Source organism: Thalassophryne amazonica, chromosome 7, assembly GCF_902500255.1.
Source record: "Thalassophryne amazonica chromosome 7, fThaAma1.1, whole genome shotgun sequence".
NCBI classification, from domain to species: Eukaryota; Metazoa; Chordata; class Actinopteri; order Batrachoidiformes; family Batrachoididae; genus Thalassophryne; species Thalassophryne amazonica.
In genome coordinates this window covers 76,678,565-76,700,044 of record NC_047109.1, presented here as the reverse complement: position 1 = coordinate 76,700,044, position 21,480 = coordinate 76,678,565, and the positions used below count along the sequence as shown (strand labels likewise).

At 46.1% G+C, this 21,480-nt stretch overlaps 1 protein-coding gene across 1 annotated transcript in view; it reads left to right on the top strand.

Annotated features, from left to right (window-relative positions):
• LOC117514248 (voltage-dependent calcium channel gamma-7 subunit-like) overlaps positions 1–21,480 on the top strand; it is a 62,055-nt gene that overhangs the window by 9,848 nt on the left and 30,727 nt on the right. The window contains exons 2-4 of the mRNA XM_034174614.1: positions 2,414–2,609; positions 4,157–4,243; positions 6,942–7,082. Of these exons, the coding sequence (XP_034030505.1) occupies positions 2,414–2,609; positions 4,157–4,243; positions 6,942–7,082 (424 nt within the window). The remainder of the gene's footprint in view (positions 1–2,413; positions 2,610–4,156; positions 4,244–6,941; positions 7,083–21,480) is intronic.

The window sequence follows — 21,480 nt, the reverse complement described above, 5'->3', positions numbered from 1 at the left end:
TAACAAGGTCAAATCATGGAATACTGGGAAAGATATTAAATGAGATGAAATGCAAAGAAAAGATTTGGAATTTCCTTCAAATTTAATAAAATTTGCCCTTACATAAGGAGCCTCTAACTGCAGAATTTAATATGATGTGTTGTCTGCTTTTTGAATTGTCATTTACACGCAAATGGACAGGAGCAAACATAGCCTCATAGTTTTTTTTTTATCTTAAACTATCAAAATACTGGTTACTCTGCAGCGAACCTGACAGGTGAAATCACTAAAGGGATTTTCAAAAATGTCCATCACAGTTGCATGAGGCCACTGAACAGAAATGTTTGACAATGTCAATAGCTTTTCAGAAGAAAGAAAGTAAGATCCAGGGCCTGTATCCACGAAGCAACTCAAAGCCCTATCAAAGAGCTCCTAACATAGCCTAAAATTTCCTGGCAAGAAATCTTGCCCTAAGAGTGAGCCAGGAGGTGTCTGAGAGCAACTCTGAGCAAGGAGGGACAGAAACTCCTTTGTTTGTGAGGAGGTGGGGTTGACCCGGTTGTTAGGTATGACACAGTCCTCTAAGAGCTGTGATTGGTTGTCACAGAAAGGGGAGGAGAAATAAATAATAAATGTGCTCCGCCCTCCTAGTCATGAATGGACAGTGAAATCAACCGATCATGTATCCTGAAGTACATTAAGATTGTGAGGATAAACCCAGCAAAATTAAATGACTTGTTACACAGCTTGAAAATGTTTGAACATACCTAATTCACAAGCCAAATATGTATATATTAGAAGTGTGCATGCATGCATGCATGCATGCGTGAGTGCATGAGTTTATTTAGTATGTTCATTGTGAGTACATAATATGATTGTAAATACGTTAAAAACACATGCATGACACAAGAAAGTGAAAACACTTATGTCCACTGTGGTCCATTTAAAATCAAATGACAAAATAGAAGTAATAATAAAAGAAAAGAAAATTATATAATAATAATATTAATAATACCTACATAATAATAATAATAACAATAATAGTGTGTATATGATAACAAGAACCTAAACAATTTGTAAATACATTAATACAGTAAATTAACATAAAATAATAATTAAGTAGATTAAGCGGGTAGTGTGCTACTGACTCACTGTCATCCTACATACGTAAAATATCTCTGCTTCCTCTCTGTCTTTTATGCCATCTCCTCTGCTTAAGACACTCTTAGGCTTCTTAAAAGTCCTCCTCCCTGTTCTTACCAGTTTGGCACCTTAGGAGCTCTCTTAAGACCTAAGGTGTTTTGCGGACAACTTTCATCTTACCAAGGGAAAATTCTAAGAAATGTGTAAGAATTTGAGGAATTCTAAGATTTTTCTTAGAATAACATCACTAGGGGCTATTTTTAGCTTTAGGCTACTTCATGAATATGGGCCCAAATCTTTGGGGTCCTGGTACTTCCTGTCTTATTGTATGTTTATCAGACTTGGACACTTACCAATGATGACTGGATGTCTTTGGTGCTAGATCTCTTCTGAGGATCTTTGGGTTCCCCCTGGATAATTTTATTTTTCTGTCAAAAGAATGGTTAGGAAAACTCTGAGGGGTGCCACGTCCACTGAAAGAGAACACTGTCTATGTCACTTTGGCCATGTGGAGCATTTCTCTGTGCACGATCCAGCACATAGGTGCCTCAGTGCTGAAGATCCCAACAGCTGGAAAAGACCAGGGGGATGCCCACCCTGTAGATAAATGGCTGTTTTAAAGAGGTGAGAATGAACCTGTTAGCTACCTGGGTGGTTGCCATCCAAGATGGTTGCGTGGTGTGGTGGATGTGGCAACAAGCGGGCACCAGGGTGTGCTCCCAGACCTGACCTGGCAGTTCCAGCACTATATCTGGAACACAAGGCTTCATGTAAAGGTTAAGTTGTCCTTTAAGAAAAAATGGATGATGTGTATAAGGATAATTATACACATCTTCATTCTGTGAATTCACACTCTCTTACTCATTATTGGTAATGTTGTGTAGCTGTCCCAATTTAAGCAGAGGACAGTGACTGAACAAATACACAAATATGAAGCAGATGGTCTGAGGGAATCGAGGATTTGCAGTGAAACACATCACATGCCTGCCCCCATGCATCTGATCTGTAGCTCTCACTCAGGTTCAGTTTTTGAACTTTTATCATCATAAAGCCTTTATCTGGTTAAAACTGTTTGCCCTTTAACTGTGTTGTTTGCCAGCAGTTGTGTCACTGAGTAAAACAAGAAAGATAGCCTGTATCTTTTTGTGTGCATGCATGTCTGTCTTTGCCTGTCACAAGCAACCTCCTCTCTGTGATGATTAAATTTATACTCCCATTTTCACCCCTGTGGCTTTGTTGAACTTTGGTGAGCTGCTTCTGACACCCATCCCCCCTTTACTCTGCTCTCCAGATGAGTTCGTGCAGCAGCCGTGCGTTGACCATCCTGTCCACAGTGTTTGGAGCATGTGGACTGCTGCTGGTGGGTGTGGCAGTGTCTACGGACTACTGGCTGATTATGGTGGAGGGCATCATCCTCCAGCAGAACCAGAGCATGGAGGTGAAGATGGCCCTGCACTCAGGCCTCTGGAGAGTTTGTTTTGTGGCTGGTAGGAAGATACTCAAGCATGTGGACACACATTTGAAACTTTAAAAGAATTAAGTCAAGGCTTTTGAAGAACAACAGTGCATCTTCACAAGTCAAAGGTTTGGAACTACAAAGACTTTACATCAAAAATTAACACCCAGAAATTAAATAACCTTTGTTGTAAAGTCTGTCACACTGTGACAGATTGAGGAAATATGTGCGTAACAGTGTCCATTTGTGTCCTGTAAAAATTATTTTCTCATTTATTAAATGTGTTCCTTGTCAGCTGATGTCCTGCGAATCCACCAAAAAGTTTTGTGCATGCTCAAAACTTGACGGAGATGAGACATAGAGCTTCCCCAGTGGTTCCACATTTGTTTACTGTTTTGTCCTGTGCTTGATCATTAGCTTGCCAGTGAATGTCCAGTAGACATTAGTCTTATCCATGCGCTGTTCTGTTCATCTTCTGTTCGCATCCTGAAGCACTGTGCACCCACATTTGGCGGTTGTCCACTTATTCCATCAGAGCCCCAAATCCACAAATAACTGAAGGATTAGCCAATTTTTGCCACTTGACAAATTATTTAAATACGTTCTTATCAGTTTCCTGCAATCAAAGGTGTAACAGAACCTAAGGATCCCATCTGTGGAAATGACAAAGGAGGAAGAGGCATGAGATAGAACTGTGACACCATCCACCTCGGGAGCACTCAGTAACATTGACCTGCAAGTCTGTTGACCACAGAGGAATTACTGTATTTATTTATGTATTTATTTATTTACTTCTAATAAGTAGATTTGTCTATGGTTGATAGCCTCTTTGGGTCATGGTGACAGAGTGCTCTCTTAAAGGTGGATGATATCACAGATCTATATGATGCCTCGACTCCATCAGTTCTGGTAAAGGAGCTGGATTCTGAGATTTGGAACAAAATTTTGTTCATTCCTGGGTGTTATTGTGAGCCTCCTTCCTCAATTATGCAATGCGTGTGCTCAATAGCTTATGTTTTTGTACCATGAATCTTTTGCAGATGTCTGCTAACAAATAACATGACTTGTGGGGATATCTCAGTATAATTCTCCAGACCCCCCCCCCCCATTCCCCCTAAACTCTTAATCAGAAGAAGGCACTGGTTCTTCATTTGCCATTGAAGGAAGCCAAAGGTTGCCTATTTAAGCCTCAATTATTCGAAGTAGTTATTCAGAAGCTTTTAGAAATACTTCCCTTAATTTCTCAGATCTTTTGCAACCCTCTGTGCTTTTAAAGGAGAATTTGTCTTCTTGTATGTAAACTGGTCACACAATAAAAAATAATGTATCTTATAATTATTATATTTAAATGACTTTTTTATGGGTGTAAAGTAGTCATTCTAAGTGACTTAACACGTTTGATCAAATGGAATATGTGCAATATGGGAAAACTACGGTGTATGTAAACGTCTATGCATAATTACACTTTTACAATCAGCTGTCCAAAAGTTGCAGTGATTTGCATTTTCTTTTGTTTCTCTATTACTTTAATTATCAAGGGAAACTCCCAACATTTCAGTTTCCTGTGTTTCCTCGCAGGATCAGAAAACGGAAGATGCGTGGCATCTGAGTACTTCACCGAACCTGAAATAGAGATCACCACTGAAAACACTGCAAACATTCTCAGTGAGTCCAGCATAAACAGCCCAGTGTCGTTATACATTATCTATGAAGGCAGTTCCAGCATGAAGAGCTGCAGACTCCCTCTGCTGATTGATTGTGGGTACTGAAATGTGAACCCAGCTCTATAGTGTGGAAGCTGACAAAAACACTGCTCATCATCATACACAATGCAAGTTTTAAGTCAGTGTTCCCCAACCTTGTTCCATCACACACACATCTGCACACAGTCAGGCACACACGCATGCACATGCACACTCCCAATGCTGGCACAAATTTTAATTAGGTATTAATAATACTGGGGACATGAGGGAAAAAAATGAACCTGGAGGGAATTTTGCTAAAACTGCCTTGTCCTCGTGGAATCTAAGAGCAGATGACGCACCATCTGTAGTCTAGTGGCCCTCATGCTGCTTATAGAGGAATCAAACCACTGTGGTCCTCCAAACCTACACCACATCCCACTGCAGTCAAAACAAATGATGGTATGGTCCTAACGGAGGAATTTGCTGCACTGTCCCACTGGACCAGATCATTTGAACAGTTGTATAGGTCTGGTTCTTAGTCAGTGTTACGGTTGGGCGATTTTTACTCAAGTCAGCTGTGAACATTAAATTTCAGTGAGATTGCAAATGTAGTAAAACAGCTAAGGGTGGGCAAAGTTGCAGTGATCTGTGCTATCGGGTCTGAACGTCTTTAGGTCGGCAGAGATGCCCTTCTCGTGGCATTGCAAGAAATCTTTGCTTTCATTTTGGAGACAGGTATCATCCCAACAGACTGGAAGTCAGAATTTGTTCTCTCTCTCTGGAAATTGTCATAGCTGACATTTCTTCCCAGTGCAAGTGATACTCCTCATCTTACTCTCCCTCACTAACACCGGTTTTCACAGCCCTACCCTGTGCACAGGCTACAGTACATGCAGAAATCGGCTTATAGGGTTCTAATTCATACCACGCCCTGGCAGCCCATCATCCCAACCCTCATTCAACTTCACTGACTTCATGTCAAGTATAACATCCTCCTCTTCGCCTATGTACCCCTCTTACCAGACCCTGTCAAACACTAGGGCCACTTCTATCCCCATGACTTAGTTGGAAATTGTTTGTACCATGTACTCAAATTATGCTAAATGTTCTCACACTGTAAACCTGAATGTTCAAATGAATTAAAAAGATGAAGTAGTGTAAACTCAAAGTTTTAAGAAAACATCACTTACGTCAATATTTCAAGTTTTTGTAACATGGTCTTGTTTTTTGAGTAAATTAAACACAGAATTTTTGATTGACTTGAACTAATTGTATATTAAACAAGCAAAACTTCAAAGCATAACTTAAGCACAACTTAAAAGAATTAAGTAATTCTATATGGAAATATTTGAGCTGAGCTGATATTTGAACACTTTAGCAGGGGTGGTGGACAAGTGGTTAGTGCGCAGAAGGTTCCCAGTTCAAACCCCACCTCTTGCCACATTCCTCCATGTAATGTGGAATTGCATCAGGAAGGATATCCAGCATAAAACGTGGGCCAATTCAACATACAGATCCACCTCAGATCTTCTGTAGCAACCATGGGTGAAAAACAAGGGAGCAGCTGATGGAATTTAATTAGCTAATTTATTTGTAATCATGAGGTACAAGTAGCATATAATCAAAACTTTTAAGTTCTGGGAACAATTGACTTTTAAGTTTATGAACTCCAAAATTTTATGGCAATTAATTGCCTCAATATTTTTGAGTTGTGCTAACTTGTTTGGGTTGACAGTGCAATATACTTTGAGGTGCATAGGTCATGTGACTACAGGTAGTATTTTATGTTAAGTGAATTGATGATCAGGAATTACTTTAACTGTTCTCATTTAAAATGATCCAACACCTGATTCACGGACAAGTACTTCTACGTTCAGTCTTCATGGTCTAAATGTGTACATTTAATTTGCTGTTACTGTAACAATAAAAGAGTATTGCAGTAAATAAGCAGTGGAAATTGTCTTTTGATATATTTGTGTATATGGAAGTTTGCAGACAGGATATGTGGCTTAATGTCATTGACATTCCAATTGGACAAAAATTAACATCTTGTGCTGAGGTTTCAAGCTTTGTTATTTTGCTCAGTATGAATTATTGTAACACAATGAAAGACAATGAAACTCTTTCTGATAATGTGAGAAGAATAATTGTAAAAATACTATAAATGATAATAAAACTTTTTCTACCATGTCTATTGTAAATTATGCTGTCTTGCACTCATATCTCAAAAACCAAAGTATCTAATATTTAGTTTAGCTTATTCTCAACATCACAAACTTTCATTTGGTATATTATATGTAACAGTCTGTTGAATGTTGTATGTTTTCCTGAGTGATGAATTTTATTGCATTTTTTAGCTACAATGAAAAGTGAGGAATTTGCTTGTGTATAGTGGGTCAATAAACAGGAGTAAATGCTAAGCAGTTCCAATATTTTCACCTTTACCATTTGATATCATTATGTAGACATCCCAGTCTTCAAAATGTACCAATTTTGTTGTGTGAGTGTGTGTGTTTGGGGGTGGAGTCTTTGGTTTATAGTGCAGGAGGTCTTTTTTTATGTCCCCATCTGATAAGTGAGACCTTTTATAGGCTAGAGATGTCATCATCAACTTCCGCCAACAGTTTGAGGTCACATCCTGGCAGCTGTGTTTAACACTGCGACTCCTTTTCTTGTAGAGATGGTGCGGACAGCCACTCCATTCCCAATGGTGTCACTGCTCTTCGTCTTCACCGCCTTCGTCATCAGTAACATTGGACACATCCAACCTCAGCGCACAATCCTGGCCTTTGTGTCCGGTATCTTCTTCATCTTGTCGGGTGAGAACCATAACTCACATCCTGTTTGACTGATGACACAACCCGGTGTGTCGCACATTCACACACTCCAACACCACTCTGTTTTTACTGTTTGGTGCAAACTACAGTCTGAAAGGATGACTCAGTTACTTCTTGAGAGTTTTATTATATCAGTCAAGAAGGCTACGTTTTTGTTGCTGTCTGTCTGTTTGTTTGCACAATACAAAGAGATTTCAGTGAAATGTGAGGGTGAAGTAGACTCTATTTCATGTAGGTGCAGATGTGGATCAATCTACCTGCCTTGGAAAATGACTTTTCATTTTTCCATCCATTTTCTATAACCCCTTATTCCTATTAAGGGTCATGGGGGGGTATTGCAGCCTACCTCAGCAGTCATAGGGTGTGAGGCACGGTACACGTTGGACAGGACACCAGACCACTAAACATAGACATGTTATAGACATGCAGATCATGTCTATATTGCATCTGTAGGGTCCATAGAACATCCACAACATGTCTAATGTTTAGTGGGAGTCTGTCGCAGGGCCACGTATAGACAAACACATTCACACAATTTTAAAATATCCAATCCACCAAACCTGCATGTCTTTGGATGTGAGAATAAGCCAGAGCAACCAGAGGGAACCCACACAAACACTGGGAGAAGATTCAAACTCCACACAGAAAGGCCACAGGTGGGAATCGACCCCACAACCTTCTTGCTGTGAGGCAACAATGCTAACCACTAAGCCACCCTGCTGCCTTTTTCAGTTTTGTCATTGTTATTTGATTAGTGTTGAAATGGTCACATCATATAAGTATTTAGAAATTGTACTCAGTCAGAACTTGTTGTTCTAGAGAGAGAGAGAGATACTTTATTGATCTCACAGTGGAGAAATTATGTTTACACTCCAGTTACCTCAGACAGCAATTAGTCCACAATTATTACTTGTTTACCATAATAAAGGCACACATCAGAATTAAAGACAGCACATACACATTTGACATTGTTTATGTGCACTAAGTTTGAAGAAGTCCATTATCCGAATTGAGGCAAGTGGGTGAAGGCCACGCAGCAACCCCAAGATGCACCACCTTCGGCTTGGGGGGAGTAACGGGGGCTGCAGCTAAAACTGCACTGCCCCCGCAGAAGGGGAAAGGAATGACGTGAGCAGACGCCAGAGTGGGGAGTGTTGATAGGGGATAGGAGGGGGGTGGGGGGAGGGAATGGAGCATGCTTCAGTCCTGTGAAAAGCAGTTTATTGTCTTTGTGAGTTGAGATAAGAAACAGTCAAATGATCCCCAGGCCGAAGAAATTCCTCTGGAGGAAAACAGTCGGGCAATTTGACCTTCAGGCTTGATAAGCCTGTAGTCTACCGTGTGCTGGGTAATCGGGAGAGTCGGGAGTTTTCCTGGTGGGCTGGTCCAACCTGGGGTCGTTGTGAGGGGGTGTTAATATATATGCATACATATATGACCACCACTAACTGTTAGGCTACACAGCAAGACACTTGGGCTGCTGTATCTTAAAGAGAAGACATTAAGTGTTAGAAATGTTTTACAACCATGAAAATTCACAAGAAAATAACTTAAGACTGCTTCTTTTGCAACACTGTTATCTTTTCCAAAGTCTAAGGTAGGGACATCCCTTACCAAAAAATAGTACTGATAAGTATATAAAAAGTAAACTGGAAGTATACTTGAAACATACTTGCACATACTACTTTTTGGTAAGGGATACCATTACACGTTTAACACCCCTATGTATTCATTACAGTTAGTTCAGTCCAGTCAAGCCCTGTGTGCCCAGATGGGACTTGCGCTATTAGCAAGTATAGGAGGAGTGGCCCGTGAGTGAAAAGATGGACAGAAAAAAGCCAGTTGGAGCTGAAAAAGCTAGATTAAGAAAAAGAAAAGCTTTGGAGGAAGATGCTGCCAAGTGTGCAAAGCTCACAGATAATTTTTCAAGAAGACAGAGCGAAGAGGGAAATGGTAAATAGGGCCGGGTATAACAGGCTGCATGCCTGTTGATGTCAGCCGTATCAACATTTGTAGTACAGTACCACCTCTTCCAGCTACTTACAGACTTCACTGACTTAAGCTGGGCAGACACTGTACGATATTTTCAATCGTTGTACTTGGCTCCAGCTCAAACTGTGCGACAAAACCGCAGGGTTTAAAAGTTCAGAGCGCACGATTCATGGTCTCACACTGTACAGCCCGATGCTCTGATGCGATCTGACTCCGCACATTGTACGTTCAAAAACCACACGTCGGACTTGTGTTTCCAAAAGCAAAACGTAACAGAAGCTTTTTTTTCTTTTTAAAAAAAAATTATTTCATGCCTATCAGCGCGCACAGTGAGTGAAATCAGGTGGGGGGAGACTGAACGTATATGCACGCGCACACACACACAGCAGACAGCAACATGATTCACGAGAGGACGATAAAAAAAGAAAACATAAATATTCATAACAGGTGTTGCTACTTACACTGTTGTATACGGACCCGGCGCCACGAGGGGGCGTTTGGGGGCGACGCCCCCTCACATCATCAACCTTGCCCCCTCGGATATGAGAGTTATCAAAAATAAAAATCAAAAATAAAGGAAAAAGAAATACTGGAAAATATAGCGCTTCGCAGTTTCATGGATTTTTTTAGTCCAATTTTGCATGCTTTTTTTTTTAAACAGCGCATTGTGCTCTGCGTCCTCATCAAGCAGGCCGGTGTTCTGTCGAGATGACAGGACACCTGTTGCGGCACCGTGAAGGGAGAGCACGCGCATTGTGTTCTGCTTGTCTGTTTATAAGAATCTTCTTGCCCAATCAATCAATCAATCAATCAATTTTTTTATATAGCGCCAAATCACAACAAACAGTTGCCCCAAGGCGCTTTATATTGTAAGGCAAGGCCATACAATAATTATGTAAAACCCCAACGGTCAAAACGACCCCCTGTGAGCAAGCACTTGGCTACAGTGGGAAGGAAAAACTCCCTTTTAACAGGAAGAAACCTCCAGCAGAACAAGCTCAGGGAGGGGCAGTCTTCTGCTGGGACTGGTTGGGGCTGAGGGAGAGAACCAGGAAAAAGACATGCTGTGGAGGGGAGCAGAGATCGATCACTAATGATTAAATGCAGAGTGGTGCATACAGAGCAAAAGGAGAAAGAAACAGTGCATCATGGGAACCCCCCAGCAGTCTACGTCTATAGCAGCATAACTAAGGGATGGTTTAGGGTCACCTGATCCAGCCCTAACTATAAGCTTTAGCAAAAATGAAAGTTTAAGCCTAATCTTAAAAGTAGAGAGGGTGTCTGTCTCCCTGATCTGAATTGGGAGCTGGTTCCACAGGAGAGGAGCCTGAAAGCTGAAGGCTCTGCCTCCCATTCTACTCTTACAAACCCTAGGAACTACAAGTAAGCCTGCAGTCTGAGAGCGAAGCGCTCTATTGGGGTGATATGGTACTACGAGGTCCCTAAGATAAGATGGGACCTGATTATTCAAAACCTTATAAGTAAGAAGAAGAATTTTAAATTCTATTCTAGAATTAACAGGAAGCCAATGAAGAGAGGCCAATATGGGTGAGATATGCTCTCTCCTTCTAGTCCCCGTCAGTACTCTAGCTGCAGCATTTTGAATTAACTGAAGGCTTTTTAGGGAACTTTTAGGACAACCTGATAATAATGAATTACAATAGTCCAGCCTAGAGGAAATAAATGCATGAATTAGTTTTTCAGCATCACTCTGAGACAAGACCTTTCTGATTTTAGAGATATTGTGTAAATGCAAAAAAGCAGTCCTACATATTTGTTTAATATGCGCTTTGAATGACATATCCTGATCAAAAATGACTCCAAGATTTCTCACAGTATTACTAGAGGTCAGGGTAATGCCATCCAGAGTAAGGATCTGGTTAGACACCATGTTTCTAAGATTTGTGGGGCCAAGTACAATAACTTCAGTTTTATCTGAGTTTAAAAGCAGGAAATTAGAGGTCATCCATATCTTTATGTCTGTAAGACAATCCTGCAGTTTAGCTAATTGGTGTGTGTCCTCTGGCTTCATGGATAGATAAAGCTGGGTATCATCTGCGTAACAATGAAAATTTAAGCAATACCGTCTAATAATACTGCCTAAGGGAAGCATGTATAAAGTGAATAAAATTGGTCCTAGCACAGAACCTTGTGGAACTCCATAATTAACCTTAGTCTGTGAAGAAGATTCCCCATTTACATGAACAAATTGTAATCTATTAGACAAATATGATTCAAACCACCGCAGCGCAGTGCCTTTAATACCTATGGCCCAGAAGAAAAAAGAACGCCAACAACTACCCATAACTTTGTTCTTCACTCGGAAAAAGACACCTGCAGTGAGGTGTGACTTAGTGGAAAAAGGCGCGACAGTGGCGCAGCGCCAGGACGAAGAGGCGCGATCAGAGGAACTGTGAAATACTGGTCAGTCATTATTAATAATTTCTTATGTGCAGTGCTTAATTTGTAAAGTGGAAGGTCCCGGAGCGCAGAGGATGGGTGGCTCCGGTGCAGAAAAAAAAAAGAATGGCGGGGGGGGGTCTTGCGAACAACGCTGTGCGCCATACCGAAAATAAACTGGGCATTTATTGTACGCCAAATCCGGATGGAGTACAAATTCCTCAGTGGTCCCTCATTTATCGCGGGAGTTACGTTCTCCGCGTTCACACCGGGCGCGACGCGAGCGACTGCTGCCACAGGTTGCCATGTAATCCCTATGTAAGGATGCGTTTTGGCGCCAAACCGTGCAGCGCGATGCGAGTGAAGCGATTTTGAGCGTTTTGCACATTTGTGGCGCGATATTGCGTCGTGTTGCCCTCCTCCCCAAGTTTAAAAATCTGAAATTTTTCGTCTCGTCGTGCCACGATGACCAATCAGGGACTGAATATGTAGTGACGTGGAGATGTCTGGAGTTTGACTGAAGATGTGAACATGTCCTGTATCTGGTAGCAGCCTGTGAGCAGAACTTATGTCTCTTTTGTCCTTTATTTCACAATCATGACAGAGTTTTTGGAGCGAGCAGCAGCCCCACAGCAGGGGGAGCGGAGTTTATTTGTGTTTTGTTTTTTTTTACGTGCGCGCGCAAGGGAATCATCCATGGAGATTATTCTACTTAATCACCACACATGTATAATAAAGCAAATGGTGACTGGTTTCTAAAGACAATTATGACAGAGTTTGTTTGGGAAAGAGCGAGGAGCAGACTCACAGCAAGCCGCGGAGTTTCGTTCTTTCTTTTTTTTTTTTTTTTTAACATGCATGCGCGAGTGAATCGTCTGTGTGGAGAGTATTTTATTAATTAACTACACAGATGTATAATAAAACAAATGGTGACTGGTTGCTAAACACAATTATGACAGAGTTTTTTTAGGGGAGGAGCGAGCTGCAGCAAGCAGCGGAGTTTCTTTTTTTTTGTTTACATGTGCGCGCATGAACGGGACAGTTGGTCCTCAAACTGGGTCCCGCAGAGGCGGAAGGACCGCTGAAAGCGGCCGTCATCCAGACGCAGCTCCTGCAGCAAATAATGATACTCTCTGTATTGGGAGCTTTCCACAACAACTCGCTCCGTGTGATCAAGGTCCGTCATGATGACTTGACGCCGAGCGGAATGGAAGCTCCTCCTATTTGATGATGCACCGGGGCGAATTTTCGCTGCGAAAGTCCACCCAAGCAGAGCAACACACCGGGCGAAGGAGGCACGTCCGTCGCCACGCGACCCCCGCGAATTTGTAGCATCTGATCGCGCCCGGTGTGAACGCGGTGGAAATCCGTGAAGTAGCGCTATTTTTTACACTTATAGATGTTTTAAGGCTGTAAAACCCCTCACTACACACTTTTCTCAAACAGGCATTAACATTTTCTCATTTTTCTCTCTTGTGTAAACACTCTCTTTGCGGGACCCGCAAAGAATCCAAGTCCTGTCTCGGTGGCCACGGAGCTCTGTAGGTACGGTCAACATCCGGATCAAAACAGCAAGCGTAGCCTCTGGACCTGTTGCCAGATTTGGCGCAATTCCGCACAGCAGACAGGAGGGCGGCGGTGTGATTAGGAGTGAGAGCAATCGCGGTGATTTTTTTTATATTTTGTTAGTCAAGAGAGGTGGCGGATCACGGATCCAGTATAAATAGCTGGTGGAGCCAATGTCAGAGGTTCCGGAGCGCGCTCCGACTTGCTCCCCCTCAAATTAAGCCCTGCTTATGTGTCCCTAACCCTCGTAGCTTGATCGTTAAAATTAAATTCGTTAGTTCTAAAAGCCATCATAATTATTTATAGGAAAACGTTCTATTTTTATTTCTCAAACAAATGTTTGGGCCTGAAAACAGGTTGGTCTTATTTTTCTACTAATGTTTGAACTTTGAGAGTGTTTACACATGAGAGAAAAGTGAGAAAATTTTAATGCCTGTTTGAGAAAAGTGTATAGTGTGTAGTGAGGGGTTTTACAGCCTTAAAACGTCTATAATAATTGTAAAAAATAACGCTGACTACTTCACGGATTTCGCCTTTTGCGGGCTATTTTTAGAACGTAACTCCCGCAATAAACGAGGGACCACTGTACATCTACATGAAAGGTTTATGTGGGGTTAATCTACTGTCTCATGTCGTTTCTCAGATCAGTTGTTGGTTTGGTTTTGTGGTATGCAGGAGATCACTTGACCGAGGGTCTATATGTTCAAATAATAATTAAAAAATTGTTGGGAAGGTGTCGTAGCACGGACCCACAACAGGGGGCGCAAATGAACTGACAATGAATAAGCCAAAAAGTAACAATTTAATGTTGTGATAATACACAACTAAATACACAAAATTTGCAACGTCAATTAACACCAGGTGACGTGTGGGCAGGCTCGAAGATAGAAGACCCCCGACGAGAGAGAAGCCGCGTCCCACACGGCTTCCACCACCAACGGTCTGAAGAACACCGGAGCCGCCAAGTCCCGAGTCCCCAGGTGGCCTCTGTCTTCGGCTGTCGACCCTGGTACTGCTGGCAGAAAGCAGAGACAAGATGAATGAGTGTGAGTCCGCACACTCAGTAATCCACAGTCTGTACACAGTTAGGAGGGAGCACCTCCACCTCCAATCACACACTCATGCAGCTCCTGATTAACCACTTATCTGGTTTGGGGTGTGAGGCGAAGCCGTCGCTGTCACACCAAACGCCAATCCCACAGATAAGGAAAACACCAGGAAAATGGCTGCAACAGAAGTTCAGATTATTACACAACGTATGAGTCAGCAGAGAAATTACCTCTTCAGTAGTCGATTTCTCGGCGAGGAGGTGGAGTTGCAGTCCGGCCTTTATGGTGATGATGATGATGAACGAGTGACAGCTGGTGCAGAGGATGAATGACAGCTGTCACTTCTTCTGGGTCTGGCGCCCTCTCGTGCTTGGAGCCCGCACTCCAAGCAGGGCGCCCTCTGGTGGTGGTGGGCCAGCAGTACCTCCTCTTCAGCGGCCCACATAACAGGACCCCCCCCCCCCCAACGGGCGCCTCCTGGCGTCCGACCAGGCTTGTCCGGATGTCTCGTGTAAAAATCGGCCAGGAGGGCCGGGTCCAGGATGAAGCTCCTCTTCACCCAGGAGCGTTCTTCAGGTCCATACCCCTCCCAGTCCACCAGATATTGGAACCCCCGGCCCTTACGATGGACGTCCAGGAGCCTGCGGACTGTCCAGGCAGGCTCCCCGTCAATGAGCCGGGCAGGAGGCGGCGTAGGTCCCGGAGCACAGAGGGGCGAGGTGTGGTGTGGTTTTAGACGGGACACATGAAACACAGGGTGAATCCGCAGTGAAGCCGGGAGTTGGAGCTTCACTGCAGCCGGGTTGATGATCTTGAGGATACGAAATGGTCCGATGAACCTGTCCTTCAGTTTTGGGGAGTCAACATGGAGAGGGATGTCCTTGGTCGAGAGCCACACCTCCTGCCCGGGCTGGTATGTGGGGGCCGGGGAACGCTGGCGGTCCGCATGGGTCTTGGCCCTCGTCCGGGCCTTCAACAGGGCAGAGCGGGCGGTCCACCACACCCGGCGGCACCTCCTGAGGTGGGCCTGGACCGAGGGCACACCGACCTCTCCCTCCACCAGCGGGAACAATGGGGGCTGGTACCCCAAACATGCCTCAAAAGGGGAGAGGCCAGTAGCTGTTATGGGGCATACTCGATCCAGGCCAGATGGTGACTCCAGGCCGCCGGGTGCGCGGAGGTGACGCGGCGAAGGGCCTGTTCCAACTCCTGGTTAGCCCGCTCTGCCTGGCCGTTTGTCTGGGGGTGGTACCCGGACGAGAGACTCACGGTGGCCCCCAGCTCCTTACAGAAACTCTTCCACACCTGCGAAGAGAACTGGGGACCACGATCTGATACAATGTCCGATGGTATCCCATGCAGCCGCATGACGTGGTGGACCAGGAGGTCTGCCGTCTCCTGGGCCGTCGGGAGCTTCGGGAGGGCCACGAAGTGGGCTGCCTTGGAGAACCGGTCCACTATCGTGAGAATAATGGTGTTGCCCTGGGACGGCGGGAGGCCCGTGATGAAGTCCAGGCCGATGTGAGACCAGGGGCGATGAGGCACCGGCAGGGGTTGGAGGAGTCCCGAGGTCCTCCGATGGTCTGCCTTGCCCCTGGTGCAGATGGTACAGGCCTGGATGTAGTCCCGGACGTCGGTTTCCAGGGACGCCCACCAGAAGCGCTGCTGGACTACTGCCACGGTCCTACGCACTCCGGGATGACAGGAGAGCTTGGACCCGTGACAGAAGTCCAATACAGCAGCTCTTGCCTCTGGTGGGACGTACATTCTGTTCTTGGGGCCGGTCCCCGGGTCTGGGCTCCTTGCCAGGGCCTCCCGGACGGCCTTCTCCACGTCCCAGGTGAGGGAGGCCACGACAGTGGACCCGGGGATGATGGTCTCGGTGGGTTCGACAGCCCCGCTTTGGCATCTTCTTCATGCACCCAGGACAATGCATCCGATTTCTGGTTTTTGGTCCCGGGGCGGTACGTGATCCGGAAGTCAAAGCGCCCGAAGAACAGAGACCAGCGGGCTTGTCTGGGGTTCAGCCGCTTGGTGGTCCAGACGTACTCCAGGTTCCAATGGTCCGTGAAAACCGTGAAAGGCAACGACGCCCCCTCCAGCAGGTGTCTCCACTCTTCAAGAGCCTCCTTCACCGCGAGGAGCTCCCGATTGCCGACGTCATAGTTCCGTTCAGCTGGGGTCAACCTGCGGGAAAAATAGGCACAAGGATGGAGAACCTTATCAGCCTCCATGCTCTGGGACAGCATGGCTCCTATCCCTGAGTCAGAGGCGTCCACTTCCACTATGTACTGGTGATCAGGATCAGGCTGCACCAGAACTGGTGCAGTCGAGAACCGGCGTTTCAACTCCTGGAACGCGGCTTCGCACCGATCCGACCAGGTGAAGGGGACCTTGGTGGAGGTCAGGGCAGTCAGGGGGCTAACTACCTGACTGTAACCTTTAATGAACCTACTGTAGAAATTTGCAAAACCGAGGAACTGCTGCAATTTCCTGCGGCTTGTTGGTTGGGGCCAATCTCTCACCGCCGCAACCTTGGCCGGATCAGGGGCGACAGAGTTGGAGGAGATGATGAACCCCAAGAAGGACAAAGAAGTGCGGTGGAACTCGCACTTCTCGCCCTTCACAAACAGCCGGTTCTCCAACAACCGCTGTAGGACCTGACGTACATGCTGGACATGGGTCTCAGGGTCCGGGGAAAAGATGAGTATATCGTCCAGAGATACGAAGACGAACCGATGCAGGAAGTCCCGCAAGACGTCATTTACCAAAGCTTAGAACGTCGCGGGGGCGTTAGTGAGGCCGAACGGCATGACCAGGTACTCAAAGTGACCTAACGGGGTGTTAAATGCCGTCGTCCATTCGTCTCCCTTCCGGATCCGAACCAGGTGGTACGCGTTTCTAAGATCCAATTTAGTGAAAATTTGGGCTCCATGCAGGGGCGTGAACACTGAATCCAACAGAGGTAATGGGTATCGGTTGTGAACCGTGATCTCGTTCAGCCCTCTGTAATCAATGCATGGACGGAGTCCGCTGTCCTTTTTGCCCACAAAAAAGAAACCAGCACCCATCGGGGAGGTGGAGTTCCGGATCAGCCCGGCAGCTAAAGAGTCCCGGATGTAGGTCTCCATTGATTTGCGTTCCGGACGTGAGAGGTTGTACAACCTACTGGACGGGTACTCAGCGCCCGGGACCAAATCGATGGCACAATCGTACGGTCAGTGCGGGGGAAGAGTGAGCGCCAGATCTTTGCTGAAAACGTCAGCAAGATCGTGGTACTCCTTTGGCACCGCCGATAGATTGGGGGGGACTTTAACCTCCTCATTAGCCGTCGTGCCGGGAGGAACCGAGGATCCTAAACACGGTGGCAGGTTTCACTCCACTGCGTCACAACCCCGGACGGCCAATCTATCCGGGGATTGTGCTTCACCATCCATGGAAATCCCAAAATCACTCGGGAGGTAGAAGGTGTTACATGGAACACTATCTCCTCCCTGTGATTTCCAGACACAACCAAAGTCACTGGCTGTGTCTGATGTGTGATTAATGGAAGCAGGGTGCCATCTAGTGCTCGCACCTGCAATGGTGCCGGCAGAGCCACCAGGGGGAGCCCTACTTCCTTTGCCCATCTGCTATCCAGCAGATTCCCTTCCGACCCCGTGTCTACCAGTGCTGGGGCGTGAAGGGTTAAATCCCCACAAAGGATCGTCACTGGGATTCGTGCTGATTTGCAGGGATTTCCCCGCGTGCGTGTTATGACCCACCCTTAGCCCAGTTTCTAAGGACGGGCGTTGTAGTTTGACCGTTTTGGGGCAGTCCCTCTGCATATGCTCACAAGAGCCGCAGACAAAACACTCCCCGCGGGCCAGCCTCCTTTGTCTGACGTTTGTTTTTACTTTGGCCCTGCTCGTGTCCATAGCCTCCTCAGCAGGGGGAGCTGTAGCCACACTGAGCTCTCTGGCAGTGAAGCGTGGGGACGATGTCACCCTTTCGGAACCGGAAGGGGGAGGGACGGCTCGTGCCCGGTCACGCCCCCCGGCCTGTTCCCGACGATGCTCATTCAAACGGTTGTCTAAGCGTATAACCAAATCGACAAGCCCGTCAAAATCCCGCGGTTCCTCCTTAGCCAGCAGGTGCTCCTTCAGGACTGGAGACAGTCCATTTATGAAGGCGGCGCGGAGCGCAACGTTATTCCAGCCGGACCTCGCTGCCGCGATACGGAAGTCGACTGCATACTCGGCTGCGCTGCGACGCCCCTGTCTCATTGACAGCAGCATGCTCGAAGCGGTCTCGCCTCTGTTGGGATGGTCAAAAACTTGTTTGAACTCCCGTATAAACTCAGCATAAGACATTAGGAGCCGTGAATTCTGCTCCCAAAGCGCCGTAGCCCAGGCGCGTGCCTCACCTCGAAGCAGACTAATGACATAAGCCACCCGGCTGGCGTCTGACTCGTACATGACAGGACGCTGTGAAAAGACGAGCGAACACTGCATGAGGAAGTCTGCGCACGTCTCAACACAGCCTCCGTACGGTTCTGGAGGGCTTATGTATGCTTCAGGGGAAGGTAGGGGGGGGAGTCGTTGAACGACCAGTGGAACGTCTGTTACAGGCCCAGGACCAGCAAGAGGAGTGGCTGCAGCAGCGCCCTGATCGCGCGCTTCCACCCTGGCGGTGAGAGCCTCCACCCTCCGGTTAAGGAGAACATTCTGCTCGGCCACTAAATCCAGCCGAGCCGTGAAGGCGGTTAAGATTTGCTGCAGCTCACTCAACACGCCTCCCACTGATGCCTGCGCTCCTGGCTCTTCCATTGGCCATTCAAGCTCGGGTTGACGCCCCTCGGAATCCATGACGATTGGCCGAGAAATCCTGTTGGGAAGGTGTCGTAGCACGGACCCACAACAGGGGGCGCAAATGAACGGACAATGAATAAGCCAAAAAGTAACAATTTAATGTTGTGATAATACACAACTAAATACACAAAATTTGCAACGTCAATTAACACCAGGTGACGTGTGTGCAGGCTCAAAGATAGAAGACCCCCGACGAGAGAGAAGCCGCGTCCCACACGGCTTCCACCACCAACGGTCTGAAGAACACCGGAGCCGTCAAGTCCCGAGTCCCCAGGTGGCCTCTGTCTTCGGCTGTCGACCCTGGTACTGCTGGCAGAAAGCAGAGACAAGATGAATGAGTGTGAGTCCGCACACTCAGTAATCCACAGTCTGCACACAGTTAGGAGGGAGCACCTCCACCTCCAATCACACACTCGTGCAGCTCCTGATTAACCACTTATCTGGTTTGGGGTGTGAGGCAAAGTCGTCGCTGTCACACCAAACGCCAATCCCACAGATAAGGAAAACACCAGGAAAACGGCTGCAACAGAAGTTCAGATTATTACACAACGTATGAGTCAGCAGAGAAATTACCTCTTCAGTAGTCGATTTCTCGGCGAGGAGGTGAAGTTGCAGTCCGGCCTTTATGGTGATGATGATGATGAACGAGTGACAGCTGGTGCAGAGGATGAATGACAGCTGTCACTTCTTCTGGGTCTGGCACCCTCTCGTGCTTGGAGCCCGCACTCCAAGCAGGGCGCCCTCTGGTGGTGGTGGCCAGCAGTACCTCCTCTTCAGCGGCCCACATAACAAAAATACTGTCATCACTCTTTACTCTTAGTCAGTCTCTTACAACGGTGAAGCCTAAATACACGAGCTTTCTAGGAGCGCACCCAATTCATTACGCACGCTCAGAGGCAGGTACCCTCTGGTGTGCACTTTTTTTTGTGGAGGGGGGGGCGACCCTGCCCCCTGTGATAAACTCATCACCCCCTGTGATAAACTCATTGCCCCCTTATATTTTTTTCTGGTGCCGGGCCTGGTTGTATAAATAAACTATATTTCATACAGAGTCTTACAGCTGTGCTCATCTGTCGTAAATCCTGTTGTTGTGTGTGTGTGTGTGTGTGTGCGTGCGCGCGCATATACGTTCAGTCTCCCACCACCTGATTCCACTCACTGTGCACGCTGATAGGCCTGACCTTTAATATGATATTAGGTTAATGCGAGGGAACGCAATAAAAAACACAAGACTTTACTTGAGATCACTGTTTGCTCTCTCCGGTGTTTGCTCATGGACATTGCGTGACATAATCAGCGCGTAGATGCTTGTAGCGCTGCTTCAACAGCGCGGAACCCTCACGAGTCACGACAGCCGACCAAAATAACAAACAGGTTTGATTTTTATCCGACCATATGATTCCCCATCGGGAGGTGGTCGTGAGATGTTAAACACAGCTCATTACTCCATGTAGACTGCACAATGCAGGATGCACGATTAAGCTGAAACTCGGCGCGATCCAAAAAATTCTCGCACGAGTGACAAATGGGCTGAAAAAGGGCCAAAAATTGCACAGTGTAAGCCCAGGTGGTGCACTGGTGAGTTAACAATACCGTTCTTGTTTTAACTAACTAACTTTTTCTTTCTATTATAAGCCACCCAATTTTCACAGTCAGTCAGCACATAAATGCTGGATTTAAATGCCACAGCAGAACTCTTATTATCTCTGTGCGCTGGCAGTTTGTGGGCCGGTTGGATATGAAACTCCCGGGCTGAAAAATGTTCCCAGCACGCCCCTGCCTGTAGTGTTATGGTTTGAGTAGTGAAAAACACTTTTTAACAGTTTCACTTAAACAACCAAATCCCAATTATGAATTAAGAATATTCCCAATTATGAATTAAGAATATTCACTGGCCTCTGAAATCTTCAACTTCAACTGCAAGGCACACATCTGCTCCAAGATGTCATCCAATTTGCATCTGGGTTCAAGAGTCATTGCAGTCTGAGAATGCAATGCCTTGCCAACCTCGTTAATCATGACGGACAAGCGAGGGGCCATGGTTCTTGATGCCGCCATCTTGCCAATTTTCTGGTAGATCAGGGCAGCACATAAGCCAAAAAGTACCAGCCCTGCTACCATGAGACCAAAAATGAATAAATCCTCAACGTTCTCAACGGAGACAGGTGCCAAGCATGCCACACGCCAGGAATTCCAGGAGTCCAGAACATAGCCCGCAGGATACGTTCCATCTGGGCAGGTAGGATCCCCCAGTCCTGACCTTCTTGTAGAAAAAATGGTGTCAATAGCGTTTAGAGACCAGCTGATCAATTCCATGGTTAATCCAATAGTAGTCCAATAGATCCAGAATCCAATATAATTTGAGGAATTCACAGTCTGGTGAAGTAGGGACTTGAAGGTTAAAGCAGAGAACAGAGATAAGGGAGAGTGGAGGAGATGTGACCACCCTCGTCAGAGTCCCAAGTTGTATATTGAAAATCTTGTCTCAAAGTTGAAACTTAAATTTGGTTTTTCCTTAAAGGA